Raw genomic sequence first — 24176 nt, forward strand, 5'->3', positions numbered from 1 at the left:
GGGCATACAAAACAAATGTTCCAGCCCGGGACTATCGGGAACTGCTAGTCTGGGTCTGGGGGATAATACTTAAGGTCCAGCTGGTGAGCCTGAGATCCCAACTGCCCTTCTCATCACCCCGGTGGCCTTGATTACCCTCTGAACCCTGGGACCCCTGACACTTGCCTGTCCTCAGGGTCCCGGCACCTAGTTCCAGGCAGTTCCAAGCAGTGTCCCTTCCAACCACTGAAATGCTGTGACTGAAGGGACTGAAGAGTTGCCAGGCAATCAGGTTTCTGTCCTCACTCAGGTTTCTGCCAATGGAAGGGGAAGAGGGCCTGTGTGTCTTGTCTTTTATCGTGGTCGTGTGATGCCCTCTTGTGGTGATGCCACCGCTGGGTGTTCTGATTACCTATTGGTTGTGTCATGTTCTGATTACCCATTGGTTACATGTCTGCATATCATTACACAATACTCGCTCACTCTCCACTCCCCCTCAGGATTCTCTTCCCTGACCTGCTCTCAGGCTCGGGTTTATATCCTGTGGAGACTCCTCCCATTGGGAGGAACCTGTGCCCTCTAATCATCTTGGGAGATCGTATTCAAAGGTGTAGGAGTGGAATCTAATACAATGTACTTAGTTACACCAGGTAACTAAAGAAATGGACAGTCCCACATGCTTAACCCCTAACCCTCATAAACAGCATTACAGCAAAATCTAATCTGCTACAGAATCCAGTAATATGGAAAATAAGACAGCCTGAGCACAACAAAGTATCAATAAGCTAACATGGGAAGCAACAGTGTCTCATTTGGCTAGTTCATGTGATCTGTTTGCTAAACTCCATAAAAAACACAAACATGTTAGCTGTGTGAAAAAGGTAAACAATGAAAGAGAAGAATAATATGGAAAATCACTGCTGACAAAAAAAAAGTCCAGCAGCAACATAATTCATTAAGACATAAAATTGCTAGTGGAGGAGACTGGTGCCGGCCTCTGTGCTTGGGGTTTTTCAGGAATTAAAGAGGCAGAGATACAAATTTTCACAGTTGATTCACTTGATAAAACAGGTGAAACAAATTGGAACAACTATTCCTAAGCATTCAAATAAAAACTTCAAATTAAAGCAAATAATCTTGATTAAAATAATTAAGAATTAAATTATTGTTATGATGTGGAGATGCCATTCACCTGAGGAAGGAGAAGTGCTTCGAAAGCTAGTGTTTGAAACAAACCTGTTGGACTTTAACCTGGCTGGCGTTGTAAGACTTCTTACTAAATTATTGCTATGTTTGAATTAATATCAATCCACTTACGCTGATGCAGCTGTTCGTAAGAGTTGCCATGTCATTGATTACGAGGTGTTGAATTTCATTGCAGCCAATTCCGAATGACTTAAAGCCTCTCACTGAGATCTAAGAAAAATATAGGAAACATAACCTTTATTAAATCATGAATACATTTTATCTGTTTATAGGAGATGGAGTAACACCATGATTTTGTGGAATAAACCAGGAGTGTCCAACCTTTTCACCTGAGGGGCCACATTTCAATTTTTCTCTCATTCATGGACAAAATTACTCACTCATGAGCATATTTCAAAAATATAAGACATTAGAAATGTATTTTGCTGTTAATCAAAGCAACATAAAATGTATATTTTTATGTACAAGCTTCAAATGAATTGGAATCAAATGCTAAAAGAAAATATGGTGACAGAATAGTGGGTCACTTCACAAAAAAGTATTGCAGACAAAATCAAGGGGCGTAAGCTTCCCAAAAGGGAACAAAGTCCCTTAGCAAACATGGCTATTCAATCTGACTCGCTTTGAATTAGGGTACTTTGCCTCTTATTCACTAAGGGTCCTTACTGAAGTCCATGTAGACAATATCAATTGCCCTACCCTCATCAATCATCTTCTTCACTTCCTCGAAAAACTCGATCAAGTTTGTGACGCGACCTCCCCTTCACAAAACCATGTTGCTTCTCTCTAATAATATTTCCAAGTAGAGTGTAATGTTCTTCGATTGGGCTGATGGTGAATCTTGATATTGTAGTGTGAACAAAGAACATCAGACTTTGTTTTATAAACAATGTTATTTATTACTAACACTGCACTAGTGAATTACTACAGTTGGAAACAATGGTCTAAACGCTAACTTACACTAAGATACAACAGAGCTACTCTACTATGCAACTGCTACAAACTCCCTACAACAGCAGCACGGGGCAGCACGGTAGCACAAGTGGCTAGCACCGTGGCTTCACAGCGCCAGGGTCAATTCCCCGCTGGGTCACTGTCTGTGCGGATTCTGCACGATCTCCCTGTGTCTATGTGGGTTTCCTCTCACAGTCCAAAGACTTGCAGGTCAGGTGGATTGGCCATGATAAATTGCCCTTAGTGACCAAAAAGGTTAGGTGGGGTTATTGGGTGATGGTGATAGGGTGGAAATGGGTCGGTGCAGACTCGATGGGCTGAATGGCCTCCTTCTGCACTTTATGTTCTACGTTCTAACACCTTCTTCAAAACACATGGTGTGTCCGGGTCACGTGTCTGCATACTCACACCACCTGGTCGGATGTTGGAACTACAACAGTTATACATATATTATTATTTACATACAGGTGATAATGCAGATGACAGTCTACTTATCATCACTGGGAGTAAATCCTGTCTCGAAGATACCTCTCCGATAATTTCCCTATTACTGACGTAAGATTCATCGGCCTGTAATTATCGGGATTATCCTTGCTACCCTTCTTAAACAAAGGAACAACATTGGCTATTCTCCAATCCCCTAGGACCTCCCCTATTGACAGTGAGGATACAAAGATTTCTCTCAAGCCCCCAGCAATTTATTCCTTTTCCTCTCTCAGTATTCTGGTGTATAGCCCCTCAGGCCCTGGGGACTTGTCCATCTTAATGTTTTTCAAGACCCCAATACCTACTCCATTTTGATCTCAACATGACCCAAACTACCTACACACCCTCCCCCAGGAGCATCATCCACCAAGTCCTTCACTTTGGTGAATACTGACGCAAAGTACTCATTTAATACCTCGCCCATTTCCTCTGGCTCCACACACGATTCCCTCCCTGTCCTTGAGTGGGCCAACCCTCTCCCTGGCTACCCTCTTGCTCTTTTTATATGTCTAAAAAGCCTTGTGAGTTTCCTTAATCCTGCTGGCCAATGACGTTTTGTGACCCCTTTTAGCCCTCCTGATTCCTTGCTTAAGTTTATTTCTACTTTCCTTGTATTCCACGCTTGCTTCATGTGTTCCCAGCCTTCCAGCCTTGACAAAATGCTTCCTTTTTCTTTTTGACTAGACTCACAATATTTCTCATTATCCAAGGTTCCCAAAACTTGCCATACATCCTTACAGGAAAGTGCCGGTCCTGAATTCCTATCAACTTACACTTGAAAGCCTCCCACATGCCAGATGTTGATTTGCCCTCAAACATCTGCCCCAATCTATATTCTTCAGTTCCTGCCTAATATTGCTATAATTAGCCTTCCCCCAATTTAGCACCTTCACTTGAGGACTACACTTATCTTTCTCCATCAGTACCTCAAAGCCTACTGAATTGTGGTATCTGTTCCCGAACTGCTCCCCTGCTGAAACATCAACCACCTGGCCAGGCTCATTCCTCAATATCAGGTCCAGTACGACCTAAATCCCCAGTTGGACTACATACATGTTTCAAGAAGCCCTCCTGGATGCTCCTTACAAACTCTGTCCCATCCACGCCCCTTAACTAAGTGAGTCCCAGTTAATATAGGGGAAGTTAAAATCACCCACCACAACAACCCTGTTACTTTTACACCTTGCCAAAATCTGCCTACATATCTGTTCCTTTATCTCACGCTGGCTGTTGGGTGGCCAATCCCCAACATTGTGACTACAGCCTTCCTATTCCTAAGCTCTACCCATAATGCCTTGCTGTGTGAGCCCTCCGAGGTGTTCTACCGCAGTACAGCTGTGATATTCTCCTTAACCAGTAGTGCAACTTCCCAACCCCTTTTACATCCCCCTCTATCCCCCCTGAAACATCTGTATCCTGGAACGTTAAACTGCCAATTCTGTCCTTCCCTTAACCAAGTCTCTGAAATGACAACAACATCATAGTTCCAAGTACTACTCCAAGTTCTAAGTTCATCTGCCTTACCTGTTACACTTCTCATAATGAAACAAATGCACTTTAGTCCACCAGACCCTCTTTGATGAGCAACCACACCCTGCCTGCTCTTCCTCGGAGTCTTACTGGCCCTACTCTCTAGTTCCCCTTCAGTTTCTTCACCTTTGCTTTGGTTCCCACCCCCCCCCCCCGCCAAACTAGTTTGAATCCACCCATGTGACACTGCCAAACCTCCCGGCCAGAATATTTATGCCCCTCCAGTTTAGATGCAACCCGTCCTTCTTGTACAGGTCCCATCTACCCTGAAAGAGATCCCAATGGTCCAGGTATGTGAAACCCTCCCTCCTACACCAGCTTTTTAGCCACGTGTTGAGCTGTACTATCTTCCTATTTCTAGCGTCACTGGCACGTGGCACAGGGAGTAATCCTAAGATTACAACTCTAGAGGTCCGGCTTTTTAACTTTCTACCTAACTCCCTAAACTGCTTCGGCAGGACCTCATCACTTATGTCATTATGTACCAATATGTACCATGACCTCTGGCTGTTCATCCTCTCTCTTCAAAATGCTTTCTGCCTCTTCAGAGAAATCCTGGACCCTGGCACTAGGGAGGCAGCATACCATCTTGGAGCCTGAAGCTTTGCTGAGCATCTTCGGTCTGTGCGCATTGAGGATCCTGACCTTCCTGTTGCTTGCCATTTTAACAAAAGACCCTGCTCTCATGCCACATGTCTGTTCTTGGCCTGCTGCAATGTTCCAGTGAAGCGCAACGCAAACTGTAGGAACAACATCTCATCTTCCGGTTCGGCACGCTACAGCCTCCCGGCCTGAACATCGAATTCAACAAGTTCAGATGATCAGCCCCACCTCGACCCATTTGTTTTCATTTCATGTTAACTGTATTTTACCATTTCTTTCTTTCTTAATATACATTTAATTCCCCCCCCCCCCCCCCCCCCCCCAAATCCGGCCCCGGCACCTTCCCCGACTGCATGCTCCATATCCCTTTAACCACCTCCTCCAGCTCAATCGGCGCCCCCAGTCCTTCCACCTGCTCCTCCTCCACCCTCGAAAATCGCAGCTTGTCCAAGAAGCGCCCCATTCCACCCCCCTCCACCGGGGGTTCCGACCGGTACAGTTCCCCATAGAAGTCCCTGAAGACCCCATTAACATCTACCCCCCTCCGCACCACCTTCCCAGCTCTATCCGTCACTCCCCCAATCTCCTGGCCGCGTCCCGCTTTCGGAGCTGGTGTGCCAGCATCCTGCTCGCCTTCTCCCCATATTCATACACCGCCCCCTGTGCTTTCCTCCACTGAGCTTTCTGGTGGTCAATAGGTCGAACCTGGCCTGAAGGCTGCGCCTCTCCCCCAGCAATCCCTCCTCCAGAGCCTCCGCATAACTCCTATCCACCCTCACCATCTCCCCTATCAGTCTCTCCCTCTCCCTCTGCTCCCCTCTCTCCCTATGGGTTCGGATGGAAATCAATTCCCCTCTAGTCACCGCCTTCAATGCCTCCCAGACCATCCCCACTCGGACCTCCCCGTTGTCGTTGGCCTCAAGGTACCTCTCGATACACTCAAAACCCTCTCGGCCACCTCCTCATCTGCCAGCAGCCCCACCTCCAAGCGCCAGAGCGGACGTTTGTCCCTCTCCTCCCCCAGCCCGAGGTCCACCCAGTGCGGGGCATGATCTGAAATGGCAATGGCGGAGTATTCAACATCCTCCACCCTCTAAACCAGCCCCCTGCTCAGGACAAGAAAAATCAATCCTCGAATAGGCCTTATGCACGTGGGAGAAAAACGACTATTCCCTGGCCCTTGGCCTCGCAAACCTCCAGGGATCCACCCCCCCCCATCTGGTCCATAAATCCCCTCAACACCTTAGCCGCCGCCGGCCTCCTACCCGTCCGGGACTTGGATCGATACGTCCCTTCAACCCTAACCACCGAGACGACCGAGACGATTGATAACCCGCCCGCTCACCTCCTCATCTGCCAACAGCCCTACCTCCAAGCGCCAGAGCGGGCGCTGGTCAGTCTCCTCCCACAGCTCGAGGTCCACCCAATGCGGGGCATGATCTGATATGGCTATCGCCGAATATTCAGCGTCCTCCACCCTCAGAATCAGCGCCCTACTCATAATGAAAAAGTCGATCCGGGAATAGGCCTTGTGCACATGGGAGAAGTATGAAAACTCCCTGGCCCTTGGCCTCGCAAACCTCGAAGGATCCACCCCTCCCATCTGATCCATGAACCCCCTCAACACCTTGGCCGCCGCTGGCCTCCTACCCGTCCTGGACCTGGATCGATCCAGTGGCGGGTCCAACACTGTATTAAATCCCCCTCCATTATCAGGCTCCTGGTCTCCAGATCTGGAATGCGGCCCAACATGCGCCGCATAAAACCCGCATCGTCCCAGTTCGGGGCGTGCACGTTGACCAACACCACCTGCTCCCCCTGCAGCCTGCCGCTCACCATCACATACCTCCCGCCGCTGTCCGCCACCACATTCAACGCCTCAAACGACACCCTCTTTCCCACCAGAATCGCCACCCCACGATTTATTGAATCCAGCCCTGAATGGAACACTTGGCCTACCCAACCTTTCCTCAATCTAACCTGGTCCGCCACCTTCAGGTGTGTCTCCTGGAGCATAGCCACGTCCGCCTTCAGCCCCTTCATGTGCGCGAACACGCGGGCCCGTTTGACCGGCCCATTCAGTCCCCTCACATTCCAGGTTATCAGCCGGATCAGGGGGCTCCCTGCCCCCCTCCCCCGCCGACTAGCCATAACCCTTCCTCTGCCCGCCACAGGCCCGCGCCTCCCACTCGGCCCGTTTCCCACGGCGGCAAACCCCCGACTCGACCCCCTCTGCATACTTCAGCTCCTCCCTGGCCATTCCAGCAGCAGCCCGGTACTCCCCCCCCCCCCCCCCCCCCCCCCCCCCCCCCCCCCGGCTAGGACCCCCCCAGCCGCGTTACTCCCTCCATAGTACTCCCGTAAGCCAGCTGACTCCTGCTGACCCCGGCAACTCCCGCCACTCCTCCGACCCCTCCCAACATGGGGCTGCCCCTCCTCCCCAGTGCCCACGAGCAGGTTCTCCTCCTCCGATCCCGCTCTCACGCGGGGAAAAAGCCCGCGCTACCAGCTCCGACTCCGCCTCCCTCAGCCCTCAGTGCGGGAAAAAGCCCGCGCTTTCCTCCTGTCCGGCCCCACCACCTCTAAAACAACACACATTGTCTGCCCCACCCCCCCGTGGGGCCCCAGCCCCCCTTCCCACCATCAGCTCCCCACACAGCCAGTCTGCCCCCCTCCTCGAGCCCATCCACCGAACCCAAGCAAAAAGACAGTGCTCCACTCACCCTGAAAACAACATAGAACCAACATTAAACAGAAACCCCCCCTCAAAAGATAACACAGTTACATAGAGCCCCCCGCACCCAACCCTCAGTTTGAGTCCAACTTCTCGGCCTGCACAAAGGCCCACGCCTCCTCCGGGGACTCGAAGTAGAAGTGCCGGTCCCTGTAGGTGACCCACAAACGCGCCGGCTGTAGCATGCCGAACTTTACTCCTTTTTGATGTAGCACCGCCTTCGTCCGGTTGTACCCGGCCTTCCGCTTAGCCACCTCCGCACTCCAGTCCTGGTAGATCCGTACCACCGCGTTCTCCGCTCCTTCTTGGCCCACCTGAGCACACACTCCCGGTCAGCGAACCGATGAAACCGCACCAGCACCGCCCGTGGCGGCTCATTCGTTTTGGGCCTTCTTGCCAGAATTCTGTGGGATCCCTCCAGCTCCAGGGGCCCCTGGAAGGACCCAGCTCCCATCAGCGAGTTCAGCATGACGACCACGTAGGCCCCCAAGTCTGACCCCTCCAGCCCCTCCGGGAGGCCCAAGATCCGCAAATTTTACCGCCTCGACCAATTCTCCAGCTCCTCGAACCACTCCTGCCACTTTTTATGGAGCGCCTCATGCATCTCCACCTTTGCCACGAGGGCTGAGGCCTCATCCTCTCTTTCAGAGGCCTGTTGTCGAATCTCCCGAATTGCCACCCCCTGGGCAGTCTGAGTCTCCATCAGCTTGTCGATGGAAGCCTTCAACGGCTCTAGCAGCTCCGTTTTGAGCTCCCGGAAGCAGCGCTGGAGAGTCTCCTGCTGCTCCTGCGCCCACTGCCTTCATGCCTCCTGGTCTCCGCCGGCCGCCATCGCGTGCCTCTTCCCCCGCTTTTGCTTTGGCGCTGCCACCGCTATTTTACTCACCCCACTCCTGGTCCAGACCATATACCGCTGGGGGAATGTTGTTAACACCTTCCCACGTCGGGAGCCATCGAAAAAGTGCCGCTGGGGGCCCTAAAAAGAGCCCAAAGGTGTGTTCCTGGCGGGAGCTACCGAACGTGCGGCTTAGCTCCGCATAGCCGCAACCGGAAGTCCCCGTTGTAAGACTTCTTACTATGCTCACCCCAGTCCAACGCCGGCATCTCCACTTCATCTCTCTCGTCATCCATGACGCTGTGAATTTATTTGCCCTACACTTCCCCTTCAAGGGAATATACCTTGGGCGCAATGTTCGAGCCACACTGCGCCGTAAAAGGTTTCGGCAGCAGAGGAAAGAGGCCCAGAAAGACCTAGCCAAGGTGGTGGTACCGCTGAGGACTGGGATTGAGTGTGTGGAGCAGAAGCTGGAGTTCCAGGGCCTTGCATCCAGAAAGTGTAAGAGGTGGTGGGGCACAAGGAGCAGTTGGCCTCATTGATGGGAGTGATGTGGGAGAGCCAGAAAAAACTGAGGGAGGTGAAAGATTAGGGGTGCGATTCTCGGCAAATGCGGCGAGCCGTAAAGGCTGCCGTGAAACTGGCCGTGTTTCACGGCAGCCTCCGCGCCCCCTCCCGGGACCCAATTCTCCCCCCCGGGCGGGGCTAGCAGCGGGGCCCCGTGAACCACGGCATTGCGGTCTTAGCGACCGTCGCTAAGTCTGCGCGCCAAGCGTCACGCCGGCTGACGCGCACGATGACGTCAGCCGCGCATGCGCGGATTGGACGGCTCCAACCCGCGCATGCGCGGGGCCGTCATCTCCCTCGGCCGCCCCGCAGACTGATCCTGCGGGGCGGCAGAGGGAGAAAGAGTGCGTCCGTTACGGACGCACTGCCCGCGATCGGTGGGCACCGATCGCGGGCCCATGCCCCCCTTGGCACGGCCGTGGTACTGCCGTGCCAATCGGGGCCCTGGATGCCCAGAACGGGCATGTTGCGGCCGTTTTTACGACGGCAGCAAGCAGGTGTGTTTGCTGCTGGAAAAACGGCCTGGGAACTCGGCCCATTGGCCTGGGGAGAATCGCTGTTCGCCGTAAAAAACGGCGAGCAGCGATTCGTGTCGTGGGGCGGCCGTGGGGGGGGAGAATAGCGGGAGGATGTGAAAAATGTCGGGGACGCCCTCCCGCTATTCTCTGACCCATCGTGGGCAGCGGAGAATCGCGCCCTAGGAGAATCGCTCCAGAAGGAGATGCGGAGGCTGCGGTGTATGTGGCAAAGATGTTGGAGAAGTTTTTTAAAAATAATTTTTATTCCAATTTTCCAACAACAAATGTTATCACAACACCCCCAGAGTTGCTGCTGAAGTTGACCACCCTGTAATGCTCGGCCAGGAAATCAAGAAAAGGCTGCCACCGCCAGAAGAACCCTTGCACCGACGCCCTCAGGGCAAATTTGACCCTCTCCAGTTTAATGTACCCAGCCATGTCATTAATCCAGGATTCCGGACTCGGGGGCTTCGCGTCCCTCCACTGTAAGAGAATCCTTCGCCGGGCTACTAGGGACGCAAAGGCCAGAATACCGGCCTCTCTCGCCTCCTGCACTCCAGGCTCCGATGCTACCCCAAAAACAGCGAGCCCCCAGCCCGGTTCCACCCTTGAGCCGACCACCTTGGACAAGGTCCCCGCCACCCCCTTCCAGAAACCCTCCAACGCCGGACACGCCCAGAACATGTGGGTGTGATTCGCTGGGCTCCCCGAACACCTGCCACACCTGTCCTCTCCCCCAAAGAACCGGTTCAGCCTGGTCCCAGTCATATGCGCCCTATGCAGCACCTTTAGTTGGATTAGACTAAGCCGTGCGCAAGAGGAGGAGGAATTCACCCTCCCCAGGGCGTCCGCCCACGTCCCCTCCTCAATCTCCTCCCCCAACTCCTCCTCCCACTTCGCTCCCCCAGCTCCTCCACCGGGGCCTCCTCCCCCTCCTGCATCACCTGATAAATTGCAGAGATCCTACCCTCGCCGACCCACGTCCCCGAGAGCACCCTATCCTGAACCCCCCTTGGCGGCAATAGCGGAAACTCCGCCACTTAACAAACGCCCTAATCTGCATATTCCTAAAGGAATTCCCTGGGGGGAGACCCCACTGTCATTAGTTTGTCATTAGTTTCCAAATACCCCTCTATACACCTCCAGACCCGCCCACATACCTCCTCATCTGACAGCAGCCCCACCTCTAACCTCCACAGCGGGCATTGATCCTCCCCCTACCCCAGCTCCAGGTCCACCCAATGCGGAGCGTGTTCTGATATGGCTATCGCTGAATACTCCGCCCCTACCACCCTCGGAATCAACGCCCTGCTGAAGACAAAAAAGTAGATCCGGGAGTAAGCCTTATGGACATGGGAGAAAAATGAGTCCTCCCTACCTCCTGGCCTCATAAACCTCCAAGGGTCCACCCCTCCCATCTGGTCCATGAACCCCCTCAGCACTGTGGCCGCCGCGGGCTTCTTACCGGTCCTGGACCTCGAACGATCCAGGGCTGGGTCCAGCACTGTATTAAAATCTCCTCCCAATATCAAGCCCCCCCGTCTCCAGGTCTGGAATCCGGCTCAGCATGCGCCGCATGAAGCCTGCATCGTCCCAGTTTGGGACGTACACATTAACCAGCACCACCCGCTCCCCTTGGAGTCTACCACTCACCATTACGTATCTGCCACAGCTATCCGCCACCACACTCGACACCACAAACGACAAGCTCTTTCCCACCAAAATCACCACACCCTGGTTCCTCGCATCTAACCCCGAATGGAACACTTGTCGAACCCACCCTCTTCTCAGCCTAACCTGATCCGCCACCCTAAGGTGCGTTTCCTGGAGCATAGCCACATCCGCCCCCAGCCCCTTCAAGTGCGCAGTCACCCGGGTCCGCTTGACCGGCCCATTCAGCCCCCTTACATTCCATGTGACCAGCCGAATCGGGGGGCTATTCCCCCTCCCTCTGAGCCGGTCAGCCATAACTCTTCTTCTGCCCACCACGTGCCCGCAGCACCCCCATGGCCCGTTCCCCACGGTGGCAGATCCTCATCCCGACCCCCCCTCCATCACCATCTGTTCCCCTTCGGCCCTTCCAGCAGCAACCCAGTACCCACCCCCCCCCCACCCCCCCCCTAGCTAGGGCCCCCCCTAGCTGCATTGCCCTCTCATCGTACTTCCGTAAATCAGCCGACTCCTGCTGACCCCGGCTGCTCCCACCACCCCAGCGACCTCCCCGGTGTAACCCAACCGCCACTCCCCCCGACCGGTACAGACCCCTCCCATTCCACCTCCAGCGCGGGAATAAGCCCGCGCTTCCAGCTTAAACCCCGCCCCTGACCCAAAACGCGGGAAAGGAAAAGGCGCGCGTCCCAACGGGCCTACAAAACAGCCCCCCAACTTTCCACCAGTGAGAAAGGCACAGAAATAGTATAAAAGCCACAAAAAAGAGAAAAACAAAAAAGGACGACAAAGAAGTATAAGGGAGAACAGAGCCTCCGGACAATGTACATCAGTCTCCAACCCCCCCTCAATCCTCAGTTCGAGTCCAGCTTCTCTGCCTGGACAAAGGCCCAGGCCTCTTCCGGGGAGTCAAAATAGAGCTGGCGGTCTTTATAAGTGACTCAGAGGCGTGCCGGCTGTAGCAGGCCGAACATCACCCCTCTCTTGTGCAGCACTGCCTTCGACCGGTTAAAACCAGCCCTTTTCTTCGCCACCTCCGCGCTCCAGTCCTGATAAATCCGAATCTCTGCGTTCTCCCACCTGCTGCTCCTCTCCTTTTTAGCCCCTCTCAGCACACATTCCCGGTCGACGAAGCGGTGAAAACGGACCAGCACCGCCCTTGGCGGCTCGTTCGGCCTGGGCTTTCTCAGCAACACTTGATGGGCACCCTCCAGCTCCAAGGCCCCTGGAAGGACCCTGCACCCATTAGCAAGTTCAGCATCAAGGCCACATAGGCCCCCAGGTCCGATCCCTCCAGCCCCTCTGGGAGGCCCAGGATCCGCAAGTTCTTCCGCCACGAGCGGTTCTCCATTTCCTCCATCCTCGCTTGCCATTTTTTGTGGAGCGCCTCGTGCGACTCCACCTGTTCTGAGGTGCAATGCAAAATACCCTGAGTTCATATCATTTGTACGCACACTTGCCATCGGCTCCTTATACAGCAATGTCACCCATTTCACAAACTTAGGCCGAGTCACAAACTTTTCCAACACCGTAATCAGATAACTCCACTCGACCAAATGCTTTCTCTGCATCTCATGCCACGACCACCTCCAACTCCCTTCCCTCTGCTGGAGAAAGCACCACATTCAGCAACCACCAAGGGCGAGACCGCCCCAGTACAGCAAAACCCCACATACTCGTTAATCACCTTCCCCAGTCTAATATAGAAACTCTGGTCCGCCAACAACCCCACATCCAGCCCCCACCCCTTCTCCAGGACCACGTCCATCCAATGGACGCATGATTGAAATCACATTTGCCGAATACTCTGCCCTCTTAAATTGAGCTACCAACACCTTTCCCACAACAAAAAAAAATCAATCCTCGAGAACACCTTGTGCACCGGCAAAAAAAACCTTATACTCCTGATCCCTCGGTTGCAACAAACTCCATGAGTGTGGTGAATCATAATAGCATAATTCACACTGTTATCACACATGTTGTACCATGCCGCTGTAAGCTCGGCACACGAGCAGTTGCGCGGCTCTGCCCCTAGGGGGAGGTGTACTGGGAATGTACGGAAGTTTGTACTGGGCTCCACCCTTGGCTCCGCCCATGATTCCTCCCCCCCCACTGGTTGTATAAAGCTTGGCAGTCGGAGCCTGTCTGCCAGTTCATCTAGAGTTCATCTCGTCACAGGCAGGCTCTGTTGTAAGACGATTAGAACCACTGTTCACTTCTAACCACGTGTCACGTGAATTGATGGTCTCATCAATGAGCAACCCCCCAACTTCCTCATAAACCCCACCAACATCTGCGCAGCCCGCCCTCCCCCACAACGGGGTCAGCGAGCGCTGCCCAATCCTCCCCAAAACCAACTCATGGATATCCAGATTCAGAGTGGCAGCCAGCGCTTTCTTCAAGGAACCCCGCAGCATCCTAATTGGGACAATATACGCTAACCAATGCCACTGACTTCCCCTCCACTACATATATTACAATCATGTACCTACTCCCTGCTGCACCACCTCCGTCTGAAACCTTAACCGCTTGCCCTTGAAAATCGTCACTCCCGGGCCCTACGATCAAACCCTGAATCAAACTGGGGCTGGTTTAGCACAGTGGGCTAAACAGCTGGCTTGTGATGCAGAGCAAAGCCAGCAGTGCAGGTTCAATTCCTGTACCAGCCTCCCCAAACAGGCGCAGGAATGTGGCGACAAGAGCTTTTCACAGTAATTTCATTGTGACAATAAGCTATTATTGTTATAAAGGGCTGGTTTAGCACAGGGCTAAAGAGCTGGCTTTTAAAGCAGACCAAGGCATGCCAGCAGCATGGTTCAATTCCCATACCAGCCTCCCCAAACAGGTGCCGGAATGTGGCGACTAGGGGCTTTTCACAGTAACTTCATTTGAAGCCTACGTGTGACAATAAGTGATTTTCATTTCATTTTTCATTTCAAACACCTGGCTCACCCATCACTTCCTAAGCCTCATCTGGTTCTTCACCTTCGGGTGAATTTCCTGTAGCATGACCACATCAGCTTTCAAAAGCTTCAAGTGCGGAAACAAATCTCTCCCTTTTCACCAGTCCTCCCACGTTCCATGTCACCATTCTGACCCTCTCCTACATCCCTGCCCCTTCTATCTGACATTGCCAATACCGCAGGCTCTGCCCTTTCAGCTGGTCCCGCCCCCATCCTTTATTCACCGTCAACCCCCACCCCCTTCCCAGAATCCCCCAGCCACTTCCTCTTGCGAACACCTCACCCAGTATCGATCCTCTCCCCCTACCATTCAAACCTCCCACGTCCATCGAAACCTGCCCAGCCAGGATCCAATGACCGCAGCCCCTCTACCCACCACTCCCGTTCACTAGCCAACCTTTGTTTGCTAGCGCGGTGACACCTGCCAGACCCCCCATGTCCATCTCCGATCCTCCCACCCCACACTCCCCTCAAAACCAACTTCAAACCCCCGGCCATACAGTCAGAGTGGGGAGAATACATCAACGGGAAAAAACAAAAAAGAAAAAGCCGCTGTTGAGTGCCATAGCAGCCTATAACTCACACAGACCCACCATTACAGCTTCTGAAGTCAGATTGGCCTTCCTGAAAGTGAACCCTCAGAAGGCGACGGGCCTGGACGGGATCCCTGGTCGTACACTCAGAGCCTGCGCGGACCGTCTGGCAGAGGTGTTTGTGGACATCTTTAACCTGTCCCTACTCCACTCCGAGGTCCCCACCTGCTTCAAGAAGACCACCATCAGACCGGTGCCAAAGAAGAACCAGGCAACGTGCCTCAATGTCTGCCGTCTGGTGGCCCTGACTTCAGTCGTAATGAAGTGCTTCGAGAGGTTGATCATGAAGTGCATCACCTCCATACTCCCAGAACGCCTTGATCCACTGTAAGTCGCATACCACCGCAACCGGTCCACAGCAGACGCCATCTCCCTGGCCCTACACTCATCCCTAGAGCATCTCGACAACAAGGACTCCTATATCAGACTCCTATTTATGGACTACAGCTCTGGCTTCAAAACCGTTATCCCAGTCAAGCTCATATCAAAGCTCCAAAACCTAGGACTTGGCTCCCTACTCTGTAACTGGATCCTTGACTTTCTGACCCACAGACCACAATCAGTAAGAATGAACAACACCTCCTCCACAATAGTCCTCAATACCGTGGTCCCACAAGGCTGCGTACTTAGACCCCTACTCTATTCCCTGTACACACACGATTGCGTGGCACAATTTGGTTCCAACTCCATCTCCAAGTTTGCTGACGATACAACCATAGTGGGCTAGATCTCAAATAACAACGAGTCAGAATACAGGAGGGAGATAGAGAACCTAGTGGAGTGGTGCAGCAACAACAATCTCTCCCTCAATGCCAGCAAAACTAAAGAGCTAGTCATTGACTTCAGGAAGCAAAGTACTGTACACACCCCTGTCAGCATCAATGGGGCCGAGGTGGAGATGGTTAGCAGTTTCAAATTCCTATGGGTGCACACCTCCAAAAATCTGTCCTGGTCCACTCACGTTGACGCTACCACCAAGAAAGCACAACAGCGCCTATACTTCCTCAGGAAACTAAGGAAATTCAGCATGTCCACATTAACTCTCACCAACTTTTACAGATGCACCATAGAAAGCTTCCTATCTGGCTGCATCACAGCCTGGTATGGCAACTGCTCGGCCCAGGACACAAGAAACTTCAGAGAGTCGTGAACACAGCAGAGTCCATCACACAAACCTGCCTCCCATCCATTGACTCCATGTACACCTCCCACTGACTGGGGAAAGCGGGCAGCATAATCAAAGACTACTCCCACCAGGCTTACTCGCTCTTCCAACTTCTTCCATCGGGCAGGAGATCCAGAAGTCTGAAAACACGCATGAACAGACTCAAAAACAGCTTCTTCCCCGCTGTTACCAGACTCCTAAATGACCCTCTTATGGACTGAGCTCATTAACACTACACCCCTGTATGCTTCATCCAATGCCGGTGCTTACATAGTTACATTGTATACCTTGTGTTGCCCTATTATGTATTTTCTTTTATTCCCTTTTCTTTCCATGTACTTAATGATCTGTTGAGCTGCTCGCAGAAAAATACTTTTCACTGTACCTCGGTACACGTGACAATAAACAAATCCAATCCAATCCAGTACAAATAAAAAACAGTAAAACAAATCAAAGAAAAAAGACCCCAGTCAACGCCACCCAAGTCCAAATCTCAAACTCATCTCAGACCCAGTCCTTCAGCCTTCACAAATGCCTCCACCTCCTCCACCCTCTTAAAATAGAAGTCCTTCGATTTGTGAGTCACTCTCAGCTTCTAGTGGCTATATCCTTTCGGAGTCGGCCTGCTCCATCAGTAGTGATGTTCCCTCAGTGCTTCCTCTAAGTGGTGTTCAACATAGAGGTGTACGGATTCACCAGCTGAAGGGGAGGTGGTAGCTGGTAACCAGCAAGAGGTTGCCTTACCTACGTTTGACTTGTTGCCATGAGACTTCATGGGTTCCGGGGTTGAAGACTGCCAGGTCAACTCCCCCATGATTGTATACCACTGTGCCCCCACCTCTGGTGAGTCTGTCCTGTTGGTGGGTCAGGACATATCCAGGGATTGTAATATTGGTGTGTCAGTCATTGCCTATAAGGTATGATTCTCTGAGTGAAATGAATGAAATGAAAATCGCTTATTGTCACGAGTAGGCTTCAATTAAGTTACTGTAAAAAGCCCCTAATCGCCACATTCCGGCGCCCGTCCGGGGAGGCTGGTACGGGAGTATGACTATGTCAGGAAGTTGCTTGACTAGTCTGAGGGTCAGCTCTCCCAATTTTGGCACAGGCTTCCAGATGGTGCTAAGGGTGACTTTGTAGGGTCAACAGAGCTGGGTGTATCATTGTCATTTCCAGTGCCTAAATTAATGTCAGGTTGTCAATCTGGTTTCATTCCTTTCAGACTTTGTAGTGGCTTAATACAACTGAGTGGCTTACTAGGCCATTTCAGAGGCCAGTTTAAAGTCAAACATATACCTGAGGGTACAGAATCACATGTACGTCAGACCAGGTAAAGATGGCTGATTTTCTACCCTAAAGTTTATTAACGGGCCAGATGTGTTTTTATGACATTTGACAATGGTTTTGTGGTCACCATTCATGTGGTATTATCATAACTATCAGCATTACAAGGGTTAATGTAATGTTGAGAATAGCCTCTAGAGGGAGCTACTGATACAACGAGATAAGGCAATTGTGCTGGACCTTAGGGGAGGAGTAAATGCAAGAGATTGCTAGTGAAGGTCATAAGAGCAGATAGTGTGAGGAAGGTTAGATTATAGTTTATACCAGTAGTGCGATTAGCAGTAGATGAGTGTAGTTAGATGTTATTGATCAGTTCTGTATTCTTAAGAACTAAGTGTTGAATCCAAGTTGTCATGTGAGTGTCCCTCGAAGAAACATTTTGTCTTACCACATGACTTGTAGCACGGCTTCAGTGGTGTCATTTGTGGGTGGAGCTGGGCTGTGGCTATCAGGTGAGAGGGGTTTTTAGTGTTTGGGTTTCAGTTTTGTTGCTTTGGACTACAGAAGTGCAGCAGTGTTTCCCTGTTTTCATTTTAAAGCTGTTCCAGGGAAACCGAAAGCACATTGGGTGTGGCAAACTGCCTTGGTAACTTTAAAGATAGAGTTGTTTTCTGGAAGGAGATTTGAATCTGCTGGTTGGACCAGACTCTCAGGGAAAGGACCAGTTCCATTCAAGTGAGATTACAGTGTGCTGGACCCCACTGGTTTTGGTCTATTGGATTTTGTATTGAATTGGAACAGCCACTAAGGAGGATTCATTAAGAATTATATACATAGATTACTGTAGTTGTGTTTTCTTCATGTTTGTAATTGATACCAAATTCTTGTTTTATATATGTTAACTACATTCTTATGGCTTCCGGTTGCGGCTATGACCAGCTAAGTCGCACGTTTGGCTGCTCCTGCTACAAAGGTGTTTTCGGGCCGATTGGAGGGCCCCAACGGCGCTGTAAGGACAAATCCCGGTGGGGGAAGGCTCCCTGAAGAGAACCAGACCAACTTTATGGTCGGTACCCGGAGTGGGGTGGTAAAGAAAGCAACAGCAGCTCCCAAAAAAAAGCGGGGGAAGAAGACCAAAATGGCGGCCGGTGGCGCACCCGAGGAATGGAGGAAATGGGCGGAGGAGCAGCAGGCCGCTCTCCTGCGCTTCTTTACGGAGCTGAAAATGGAGCTCTTGGAGTCAATGAATGCGACGACCACCAGGCTGATGGGAGCCCAGGCGACCCAAGAGGCGTCAATTCGGGAGCTGCAGCAGGAGATGACTGCGAGGGAGGAGGAGGCCACGGTCCTCGTGGGAAAGGTAGAGGTGCACGAGGCACTCCACCTGAAATGGCAGAGCCGTTTTGAGGAGCTGGATACCCGAATGAGGCGAAAGAACCTGAGGATCTTGGGCCTGGCAGAAGGCCTGGAGGGGTCAGACCTCCCGGGATATGTAGCAGAAATGCTGAGCTCCCTGATGGGGGCAGGGGCCGTCCCTTCGCCCCTGGAGCTGGAAGAGGCCTACAGGGTCATGGCTAGGAGGCCAAGAGCAAATGAGCCCCTGAGGGCGGTGCTGGTGCGGTTCCAGCGACTCAGCGACCGTGAGAGAGTGCTGGAGTGGGCCAAGAGGGAAAGGAGCAGCAAGTGGGAGAATTCGACGGTGAGGGTCTACCAGGACTGGAGTGCGGAGGTGGCAAAGCGGCGGGCCCGGTACAACCGGACGAAGGCGGTGCTACATGCAAAACGGATCAGGTTCGGAATGCTGCAGCCAGCGCGCTTGTGGGTCACCTACAGGAACCAACACCACTATTTTGAGTCCCCAGAGGAGGCGTGGGCCTTTGTACAGGAAGAGAAACTGGACTCGAATTAGACCCAGGGGATACTAGGCGGCTGGAGCCGCTCGGGTACTTTCAGCTGAATTCTTTGTTTGGATTTTGAACTCTTGCTGTGGTTTTTCTTCTGATGTTTTGTAGCCATGCTGGCCACGCAAAATGGACACTGAGCCAAACTAAAATGGAAGGCAGCAGGGAAAGCCTGTTTAGTAAGAACAGACAGCCTGCTCTCAACTAATTAGCATTTTGCAAACAGCAAACCAGTTTCTGGCCAGGTGCAGATCTCCAGCCAAAGGTGTTAATGGCAAAGCGCTTAACATCCTGATGAGGCAGCCCAGATCCAGACACAAACAATGGCAACATTTCCATCTCAATGTAGCAGTTAATTGGTGGAGTAGACAGGATGGCACCAGAGTAACAAATATCGAAACCACCCCCCCCCAACATCGAGGAAAGCCCCGCATTGGAGGATTTCGAAGGTAGCCGTTTGGAAACGTTCCAATCGGTACCGAAAGGTAGAGCCCGCCTAGAAGGGGGCAAGGACTTTAGAGAGGGGTATAAAAGCAAATCCCCCACAGAGCCCCGGTCTGTTAAACCCGTGCTCCGGCTCTGACTGACATCTTGCATCCTGACTCCAGCCGTTGAGCACCAGCCGCCGAAACCGTAAGTTCAACGCTCGCTACGCGATCCAAGCCCACTAGACTCCCAAGTACCAGAACGCTTGCTGAAGGCTGCAGTGCCAGACCAGGACGAAGGCCTCGTTCTCTGACCTTGCCTGTTCCTGTTAGATAAGTATTCTGTTTGCTTAAGTTTAGTTATAGCTTAGTCTCTTAGTGTGTGCATGAGTATTTATTATAACTGTATAATAAATATTGATCGTTTGAACTTTACTAATCGGTGTATCGTCTTTATTACTTTGAACTTGACCTTGGAATACTTGTGACGTTGCCTATACGGCAACTGGCGACTCCAGAGCTAAATAATTACATAGAACAGAGCCTAGTAGTGTTAAGCACACGTCGAACTCGGAGGCGTGTTAATACACTCCAATAAACGCGTTTTACGCCCATAGTAAAACGTGCAACATTTAGTGGCGACATCCGCCGGGACCCTGTTGTAAGTGGAAACACCACAGTGTCCAGGACCCTGAAATTTGAATTAGAACTCCAAATTGCAGAGAAAGAAAGAGATCACAAGTATTCAAGGTGTTCAAAATAATAAGCGTAATTCGGAAGTGTGTTTAGTGCATGCGTACTAACAGGGCTGTAAGGTAAAACTGAAAGCTTTTTGTTGCGACAAACGTTCGGTAGTTTTGTGATCGGAAAATAGCGTAAGCCGTACCCTTTTCTCGAAACACCACCCCAGCAACCCCCTGTTCCAAATTATAAAAAGAGAGTCAGAGGAAATGGCCATGCAGGCAATGGAACGTCTGATGGATCCAGCAAAGTTTGTGGTCGCAGCGACCAGCAGCAGTAGCAGAGTAGGCCAGTGTCCCACGTGGGAGCTGGAACTCCGCAAATATCTGCAGGGAAAGGGATGGCCCCTTTGGAAAGAGTTTTGTGCAAATGAGGAGACAGGTCCCGGGAGTATAGGTCATACTTGGTGGGAGAACCTCTCTCAAATACACAAAAAGAGTTTAGGTAAAGCACGCAAGCCGATGGCGATCGTGTCCTGTTTGGCACAGTTGCGAGGCGCAGAGGAGGTCATCAGGACGCTCCGGACAGATTTAGAAGAGAGGAATAGGATGAGTAAGGTCGATGTCAGGGACATCGAGAAAGAAAACCTGGAATTAAAAGGGAAGTTGGCAGAGAAGGATAGAGAGGTGGATGATGCCAAGAGGGCTCACCAGTCTTGTCTAGCTCATCTGAGCAGTTCCCAGACCCAGTATGAGAAAGCCTATCAGGACGTGCAACGTGCCGTTCTGATAAGACAGGAATCGGAAAAGCAGGTGGAGGCATTGCAGAGGCAATGTTCTGATCTCAAAGCAGCTTTGAGAGCACTCCATGCTGCAACGACCGAACAAAGACAAAGCACAGTTGACCACGCGAAATGCAGGAAACAGATTGCGGAACTGCAATCTCTGCTTTCGGTGCAGAATGGCTTCCAAAGCACCTTTGGAGCACAGTTAGATGGGGAAAATGCCCCAGATTGGCAGGAATTAAGCGAGACAGCGCAGCGTTATGTTCAGGGAACATGTGCGCCCGCAGCTCAGCAGAAACGACAGGCACCCCAACCCCCCACAGCTCAGACCATAACCGCACCCATGAATCCCGTAACCACACAGAGGAAAGCCGAATCAGAAGGCGCCCCAGACATAACTTACACCACCCCTTTAACAGTAACCCAGCTAAGGGACGCTTGTGAAAAGATCACTCCGTTCCTCCCCACCGCAGACCCCCACCAGTTTTTCGCTAAAGTAAAACAGCAGGCTACCATGTACGGCCTGGATGAGAGAGAGCAGGTTAAGCTCACCGTGCTGAGCTTAGACCAGAGTGTAGTGGCAGCCCTCCCCGACCCACAGAACGTGGCAGGAGGCAGCCTAGAGGAGATGCACACCGCCATTTTAGATGCCATCGGGTACAATAGAGGTGACCCCGTAGAAGGATTGAATAAGTGCAGGCAGAAGAGATCCGAACACCCCACAGCATTCGCAGGAAGGCTGTGGATTCATTTCAGCGCAGTTTTCGGACAGTTAGATAGAGCGCATTTAACCCGTGAAAACATGGTTAAGTGGACGCGCACAATTATCTCACACGCAACAGAAGCAGGACAGAGCGCTTGCAATAGCTACGACCCCTCAGAAGAGGCCCATAACGAAAAATGGGTCCTGAAAAGATTGTCCCGCGCTTGGGAGCAATCGCTTCAGGCAAAAGGAAAAGTTAGATCCCCAGAAGAGGCTCAGGCTGCTGCAGATATCCAAGCAGTCAGAGAGCACCAGAAGCCCGCATGGGTAAATGAAGGCAAGAACAGCCCTCAACAGAAAGGACAGGAATGCTATAACTGTGGACAGTTAGGGCATTGGGCAAAAGAGTGTAATGCACCCCAGCGATCTCAGAGAGGCCAGCAGACAGGCACTCTGAACCGCAGTAAGGCTAAACCCATCCATAATGTAACAGTACAGTCAGGACCCACCAATGTGGACGAGACGAACTGACGGTGTTCGGGCTCCCCCACTTGGGTCTGTGACACACTATGGGACTCATCAGGGAGGCCCGTAGTCACGGCGAAAGTCAAAGGGAAGCCCATAGAGTTACTGTGGGACACAGGAGGATCCCGCACCACCATTAACTCCACAACCACGGCACACTCAGACACGTGGCCGACCACCTCCACCATCACACTTAGCGGGTTCACCGGACACTCGCAGCAGGGACATATCACAGCACCCGTAGCAATTCAGCTAGGGAACATTAGCACAAGGCACCCCGTAGTTCTAGTAAATCTTCCCCGGACAGCAGAGCACATCCTGGGGATAGATTTTATGAACGCTCACAGCTTGTCGTTCGACCCAGTGAACCAGTGTGTCTGGCGAATGGCTAGATCAGACAGAGCCCCAGCCACCCTCACAGTAGGAGACTACGCTAATCGGATTAGCGCAGTGGGAGAGTACTCATTCGACCTGACTACACTCCACACCGACCGACAAATTAAGGCCCTACTAAACAAACACAGGACAGCATTTGCAAGTCACCGTCATGACTGTGGCAGAATGACTGGACAAGTTCATGTTACCGGACAGGACCCCCGACCGCAAAAGCAATATAGATTTCCCCTCGAGGCAGAGGTGGAAATAGAAAAAGTTATAGGTAGCTTGTTGGACCAAGGTGTACTGAGAACGGTAGCCTCCACCAACAATGCCCCTATTTGGCCAGTGAGGAAGCCCGATGGATCATGGCGCCTGACCATCGATTATCGGGAACTCAACAAAGTAACCCCCGCAGTAGCCCCAACGGTAGCTACTAGTCCCGAGACCATGCTCAAGCAGGGTCTCAACGCCAAGTACTTCACGGTATTGGACATCAGTAATGGATTCTGGTCAATACCATTGGCAAAAGCGTGCCAATACAAATTCGCATTCACTTTTAAAACTCAGCAGTACACGTGGACATGCCTCCCACAAGGATTCCACAATTCACCCTCCATTTTCCACCGACAGCTGGCAAGTGGATTAGAAAAATTTTCCCGACCCGAATGTCTGGTACAGTATGTAGACAACCTACTACTGCAGACAGACACAAAGGCAGAGCACATTTCGCTTCTGGCCGAACTCCTGGAACTCTTAACTGAAATTGGCTGTAAAGTTAACCCGAAAAAGGCCCAAATATTGGAAAGTAAAGTGATGTATTTGGGATCAGTCATCACGCACGGCAAACGCGAGATCGAATTCAAAAGAATTGATTCGATTGTCAAATTGCCCCTTCCCCAGAATGTATCAGCCCTCCGGTCGTTTTTAGGACTGGTTGGCTATTGTCGGAACCACATAGACGGATTCGCGACAAAAGCCGCCCCACTTTCAGACCTCCTTAAGAAAGGAGCCCCCTGGGAATGGCTTCCGCAGCATACAGGCGCTGTGGAAGAGTTGAAACGAGCCCTTAGTGCAGCACCCGCGCTGCTAGTCCCCGACCAACTTTCCCCGTACGCAATCGAGGTAGCTAGCACAGATCTAACCCTCTCGGCCGTGTTGCTTCAGGAACGGCACGAGCAGCTAAGACCAGTGGCTTATGCCTCCCGACTGTTAGACCCGGTAGAACAAGGATTTTCAGCCTGTGAGAGGCACCTCCTTGCTGTCTTCTGGGCAGTGCAGTATTTCTCATACATCACCGGACTCAACCCCATCACCATTCTAACCGAACATACACCCACACAGCTACTACTAGACGGTCGACTGAAGGACGGTTCAGTTAGCCAGATTAGGGCAGCTAGGTGGACCCTACTTTTACAAGGACGGGACATTACAGTAAAACGGACACGCACACACACATACTTAGCAGACAACCTCCAATACCCCGGACAGCCCCATGACTGTGAAATTGTAGCTCCCCTGCATAACACAGGACCCTTTTTAGCAAAAACACCCCCCAGGAAGATAGGGAACCCGAAACAAAGCCCCCAGCCCACAGACACGTGTGGACCCTTGAGGATTTATGTAGACGGTTCCTCCACAGTTTTAAATGGTGAGCGTATCACAGGATGCGGCATCTATGTAGAGGACGCGCAGGG

At 51.8% G+C, this 24176-nt stretch overlaps 1 protein-coding gene across 3 annotated transcripts in view; it reads right to left on the reverse strand.

The window, feature by feature from the left end:
- Nucleotides 1–24176, reverse strand: part of fbxl13 (F-box and leucine-rich repeat protein 13) — a 399689-nt gene that overhangs the window by 134638 nt on the left and 240875 nt on the right. For all 3 annotated transcript variants that reach the window (XM_038811555.1, XM_038811556.1, XM_038811557.1), the window contains exon 14: nucleotides 1297–1395. In XM_038811555.1, the coding sequence (XP_038667483.1) occupies nucleotides 1297–1395 (99 nt within the window). The remainder of the gene's footprint in view (nucleotides 1–1296; nucleotides 1396–24176) is intronic.

This window comes from Scyliorhinus canicula, chromosome 11 (assembly GCF_902713615.1).
Source record: "Scyliorhinus canicula chromosome 11, sScyCan1.1, whole genome shotgun sequence".
Classification (NCBI taxonomy): domain Eukaryota; kingdom Metazoa; phylum Chordata; class Chondrichthyes; order Carcharhiniformes; family Scyliorhinidae; genus Scyliorhinus; species Scyliorhinus canicula.